The 5,719-nt window shown below is 35.5% G+C and overlaps 1 protein-coding gene across 2 annotated transcripts; it reads left to right on the forward strand.

The window, feature by feature from the left end:
• Window positions 1–941: 941 nt before the first annotated feature.
• Window positions 942–5,210, forward strand: LOC107922574 (probable beta-1,3-galactosyltransferase 4). 2 transcript variants are annotated; one of them, XM_016852662.2, is made up of 11 exons: window positions 942–1,854; window positions 2,542–2,644; window positions 2,726–2,790; window positions 2,873–3,084; window positions 3,181–3,244; window positions 3,413–3,485; window positions 3,624–3,744; window positions 3,959–4,046; window positions 4,144–4,269; window positions 4,371–4,477; window positions 4,736–5,210. In XM_016852662.2, the coding sequence occupies exons 1-11, from the start codon at window positions 1,742–1,744 to the stop codon at window positions 4,882–4,884; spliced, it is 1,221 nt and encodes a 406-aa protein (XP_016708151.1). In that variant the 5' UTR covers window positions 942–1,741; the 3' UTR covers window positions 4,885–5,210. The 2 variants fall into 2 exon arrangements, with proteins under 2 accessions (XP_016708151.1, XP_040942944.1); XM_041087010.1 differs by having other exon boundaries at window positions 1,343–1,854; window positions 4,570–5,210.
• The last annotated feature ends 509 nt before the right edge of the window (window positions 5,211–5,719 follow it).

Consider the following 5,719-nt stretch of genomic DNA (forward strand, 5'->3'; position numbering starts at 1 on the left):
AATCTTTTTGACTTAAAGTTGATCTTATAATGGCAAGGAAAAGGCTCTTCATAACACCCCCCAAAGGGCTTAAAATGAAATCCACTAGTGCATTTTGCAGCTTTTGGTTCATAATTGTCATGCATTGAAGGGACAAAATCAACAGTATCTTTACATGCAAATAGAAAGTTAGGATTTACCAATATAAAGCAAATACTAAGAATAGATCTTAATGAATAAGATGTGTGGTACATATATGATACAAATGATCAAACTTTGATATCTTTAATGAAAGATAATTTATGGTTCATCCATCAAACAAAACATACTTAATGGTAGGTCTTCATTCTCTTTCCAAGCAGATATTATGGTGACATTTTATCTGTTTTCAAATATATATATGGTACGTATAAGAGACAATATAGAGTCTTCTTCCCAAAGTCAAAGCTAGAAGGTTTGATGTTACATTTTAATCACTCATTTTTTAAAGAAGAAAATAAATAAAAACTCATGGCACTGTCGGTCAACAAAGGAGTTTACCTTGGAATTCCTGGATTTTTAGTAAAAATATGTACATATATAAACCCAAAATAGTTGTGCTGGAACTGGGACCAAACTAGCCTGTGTTGTGATCTGAATCTCTCAGTCTCAAACACATCAAAACTTGAATTAGAACCATAGGTCTTGATAACCTGTGAAAAATCCATTATTGGACTCATGTTCATTGCATGTGTCCCATGTGTCCTAACCATACTATGATGAATGATTGTAAGTGTTGGGATTTTAGAACAGTTGGAGCTGCTGCTTTGTAAGGACAAAAGCAAAATCTAAACAGAAAAAAAAAATGAAGAAGTTAAACTAAACTAAGCTAATTATATCTTTCAAAGTTTTTTTGAAACAACATGTCAGGTTTCTTGACAGCCTAAAATATTCTCCACTAAGCTACATTCTTAGGGCATGTGATTTGTTATTCTTTTTTTCTACAACTGTTCTCCTTTCCCTTTTTCTTGTTGGAATTTTTGTCTTTGGGCAAATCAGGACATAAAACATCACACATGCAGTTGTGTTTGCATATGTCATTTGAATTCAAATGGTGCGCATCCATTTCAAAATAACATGAAAAATAGCAGCAATATATGAAAACATATGTTTCAAATATGAATCCACTTTGTTTCTGATCTAGAAATAGAAGCTTAGCTGCTACTGGTACTCTCATTTTTGTTCCATTGTTAATCATCAAACAAACAACTGCTATTAGGGGAGTTGTTAAAATGTCAATAAATGTACAACTAGGACAGACAATTTAATGTACAGCCCTATCAAAAATAAAATAAAAATAAAAAATTACTTTTCTAAATGTCGGTTGTATAAATTATACGAATTAATTGTATCACATATTTCTATATATGCTTGTATTAGAAAAACTCTACAGTTGAAGTTGTTGGGGGTCATCACCAAGAGCTCTTCCAAAAGAGCACCAAGTTTTGAGTTTTCTATTCTCTGCAATTTTCCAGCAGAAAGAATTCTCAAAACCCAATTTAAAGATACAAATTCTAAGTGAAAAAACATTTTGTTTTGGAATAAATGGTTGCTGTTTTATCTGTGTTTTGGTGTTGGGTTTGAAGGAAAGTTGGGATCTTTGGATCTGAAAGATTTTGGTCATTTTGACTTTGTTGACTTGAGATAAGAAATGGGTTTTGCTTTGATTTAGATTTTGATTAGTTTTAGAGGGAGAAAGGGAAGGAAGAGTTTCAAAAAAAAAATGGGTTGGAAGAGTAAAGGATTGGAGTCAAATACAAAGTCTTTTGTGACTAAGAAGTGGACTCTTTTGCTTTGCATTGGCTGTTTTTGTGCTGGGATGCTCTTCTCCGATAGGTAAATTTATCTCATTTTTTCTTTTTAGCTTCTTTAAATTCCATGTCTTGATTTGGTTGTAGCTTGTATTTGCAGTTTGGTGAAAGTTGGTGCTTCTAAAGTTATGATTTTTGTTTCTGATTTCCATAAATTGTTTTGGCTTTTACAAGTTTCCTGATTTAGGATGGTCTTGTTTTTGGTTGTATTTACAATTTAGTGAAAGCAGTATCCTGTTTCATTTAATTAGTTCTATGGACCATGGTTTAAGGCATTTTTTAGTAAGTTTTCTGATATTGTTTGTGGGGTTCTTATTTATGGATAATGTTTATGAAAACTTTTGATCTTGTAAAGCAAAGATCTGCAGTTCATAGAGTATTATGTAGGTTCTCCTGTTCTTTGTTTCATGATTTTTTTTTATGGTGGATTTAAGGTTTTGGCCATTTGAGCTTTGCTTTGTTACTGTGATGAGATCAAATCAAGGTGATTAAAAGTTCAAAGAGTTTGACATGGCGTTTTTAATGTGCAAGCACTTAATTTGCTGTTCTTTTATCTGACATTTGTTACTCGAGGTATCTGCCGCGATGTTAGTGTGAATTTGTTCAAATATTACGAGTGTACTTGTGCTCCCAGATCGATAATTACGATATTTTCTGTCCTATTTTTCTTTTACCAGTGTGAATTTCAAACTAATTAGATGTTTTGGCATAGAATGTGGACAGTGCCTGAAGCTGAAGATAAGGTTGTATCGCTAGAAACCGGGATTAAAGATGAAAGGTTAAAACTAGTTACAGAGGGTTGTGATCCGATTCAAGTGAGTGTTTATTCAAATACTTGAAAGTTAAGTCACCTATTGTTAGGTTTGGTTAGCTCATATGATGTATTCTGTCAACAGAAGGATGTGAAGCGTGGATCGAAGAATATAGTCGGGGAAGTTTCAAAGACTCCTAATGCTATACAGTAAGCTTATATCTGTGCATTTTCCCTTACATTTTTGGTTAATTTAGCGGAAGACTTATGTTTTACTAAATGTAAAATGCAGAACACTGGATAAAACGATATCGAATTTGGAGATGGAGTTAGCTACTGCAAGGGCCATGCAGGAATCCATAATTAATGGCTCTCCCATTTCGGATGACCTGAAAATCCCTGAATCGAGTGGGAAACGGAAATATTTAATGGTCGTTGGTATTAATACTGCTTTTAGCAGCAGAAAACGAAGAGATTCAGTTCGTGCTACTTGGATGCCTCAAGGTTTGCAAATTGAGCTCTTTTATTCCATATAATAGTCATTTTGGTGCATCATGTGAGATGAATCATTACTGTTCCTTCATCTGTATGAAAAACCAGGTGAAGAACGAAAGAAGCTCGAAGAAGAGAAGGGAGTTGTAATGCGATTTGTAATTGGTCACAGGTGGGTGCTTTATTCAAGTTAAAAGCTAGTTTAGTTGGAAGTTCACTTTCGAGTTAAAAGCCTTTGGTTGTTTGGGCTAATATTCAGTGGATACATCTTTGGTTGTCTATAATGTTATTGCTTCATATACGATCTTCTCAATTTCTTGTCTTATCTGTCCTTTGACAGTGCTACCTCAGGGGGTATCCTTGATAGGGCTATTGAAGCTGAAGATCGGAAGCATGGTGACATTCTGAGGCTGGTACTACCCTCAATCTTTGCTCGTTGTCGGCATCTTCTATTCGACATGAGCCTACACAAAGGAGCTCTTTTCTGCATTCCATAAGCTACAAAACTTTTCTTCAATATTCTAATTCTTGTAAAAATTTCATTTGATCAGGAGCATGTTGAGGGTTACCTCGAATTATCAGCAAAGACAAAGACATACTTTGCCACTGCCGCTGCTTTGTGGGACGCTGATTTCTATGTAAAAGTTGATGATGATGTGCATGTAAATATAGGTAAAGGAAGCAATATACTATTGCCTGGTTTTGCGTTTAGGGAAAACAGTCTTTCTCATGTTGCAGCCAAAATGTATGTTGCGCTTGAAAGTTCAAATTAGTATCGAGAGTTTTTCTACTCTTTCGGGATTTATAGATTACTATGTAAATGATTCTTGGTGTTGCTTTCCTTGGTACATTTTCTTAAATTTGATTTATCCATGTTCTTTTGCAGCGACACTTGGAGCAACTTTGGCTAGACATCGGTCCAAGCCAAGGGTTTACATTGGTTGCATGAAATCTGGTCCGGTTCTTGCTCAAAAGTAAGCCAAACATGTTCAATATTATGTTTTTAACTAAAAGCTCGAAGTTATTACCTTTTATTTAAAATTTTCTCACTTTTTCCTCATCTGTGAACAGGGGAGTAAGATACCATGAACCTGAATATTGGAAATTCGGTGAGGAGGGAAACAAGTATTTCCGTCATGCTACGGGGCAGCTATATGCCATCTCTAAAGATTTGGCATCTTACATATCCATTAACCAGTAAGTTCCTGCATCCTCCGAAGAATAGTATCATATTATCTGTGTTTGAAATTCATTTGTGTTTTATGTGCTTCGTTTCTTGTGAAACAATAATTTTTCAGGCATGTGCTGCATAAGTATGCCAACGAAGACGTTTCACTGGGATCATGGTTTATCGGGTTGGATGTCGATCATATAGATGACCGCAGACTCTGCTGTGGTACCACAGGTAATGTTATATACTCATTGTTTTTCTTCTTATTTTCTTACTATCACATCTGATCGAGTTTAGCATCTTGAAACGACCATCTGGTTGTAAAGCCGCATAGCTTGAACCATCGAATTAAAGAACTTGTTATCAAATAAGTGGTTTTACTGGTCATATGAGACCACCTGGGCTATTCAATAGCAGAGCAGGGAATGATGTACCATTGAGTTCTGGGATTATATGTGAGCAGAAGCTTGACAATAACAAACATTGCTGCAGATTGCGAATGGAAGGCTCAAGCGGGCAACATCTGTGTTGCTTCATTTGACTGGACCTGCAGCGGTATTTGCAGGTCAGTTGACAGGATGAAGGATGTTCACCGGCGGTGCGGAGAAGGGAATAATGCTTTACGGACTGCAACTTTCTAATGAAGCCCAGTTCCTCCAACCTCAGGAGGGAAGCAAGTGAAACAAAACGAGCTTGGTTTTTGGGCATTGAGAGTTGAGAAAAAAAAAGGGACTGTAATAACTGTAGAAACATGAATGGGTTGAGGGGAAAAGAAGAGGTTGAAGCTGCTGAATGTCTGCTCCATTTTATATAGGGAGAAAGAGACTGCAAACAGCAGTTATATATAGAGAGAGGAAGAGAGGAGAAGAGCTTGTAATTAACCATTCTTTTGTTTGCTTTTCTTGGTGTGAGTGGCAAACTCCATAATAAGTAAGCCATTGCTCCCTTTTGAGTTCTGATTCGTGAATTAGTTGTTCACTCTACTTTTTGACTGGTATATGATTATGATTGAAAAGGGTGATAAATATTTCTTCAAAAATTGGACGTCACAAGTTCAAACACTGCAGTAGCCAATGGCTATTACGGGTCATGTTAAGTCAATAGAACTACTAATTGATCATAAAACAATTTGCTTACGAAGTGTTGGCACTCAAGATAACATACATTTGTGCTCTCTTCAATACTACAAAACCAAGTAAACAAGTAGGTTTGCAAATTTTCAGCTAGAGTTGATGTGATATCCCTGAAATTGTGCTTCAATAATACTTCCATATGGCATCCAATAAGCAACATCAATAATAACTTAATAGATAAACAATAAAAACACTCGATTACTCTTCAACTTTGATTCAGTATGATAATGAATACATGGATGTATCTCTAGATTTAAGTAAAGTTCTAAAAACACAAATGTCACTGTCGCACACCCAACACCTCCAAGTAATTTAACAACTTATTAATCTCGTGCTAAGTGCA

Source organism: Gossypium hirsutum, chromosome D01 (assembly GCF_007990345.1).
Source record: "Gossypium hirsutum isolate 1008001.06 chromosome D01, Gossypium_hirsutum_v2.1, whole genome shotgun sequence".
Taxonomy (NCBI): Eukaryota; Viridiplantae; Streptophyta; class Magnoliopsida; order Malvales; family Malvaceae; genus Gossypium; species Gossypium hirsutum.

Bases quoted from the DNA above. Each gene is read 5' to 3' on its own strand.
- LOC107922574 (XM_016852662.2), top strand. From the start codon at position 1,742: ATGGGTTGGAAGAGTAAAGGATTGGAGTCAAATACAAAGTCTTTTGTG. The intron at 2,645-2,725 runs GTGAGTGTTTAT...TTCTGTCAACAG, and splicing joins AGGGTTGTGATCCGATTCAA to AAGGATGTGAAGCGTGGATC. The intron at 3,745-3,958 runs GTAAAGGAAGCA...GTTCTTTTGCAG, and splicing joins TGATGTGCATGTAAATATAG to CGACACTTGGAGCAACTTTG.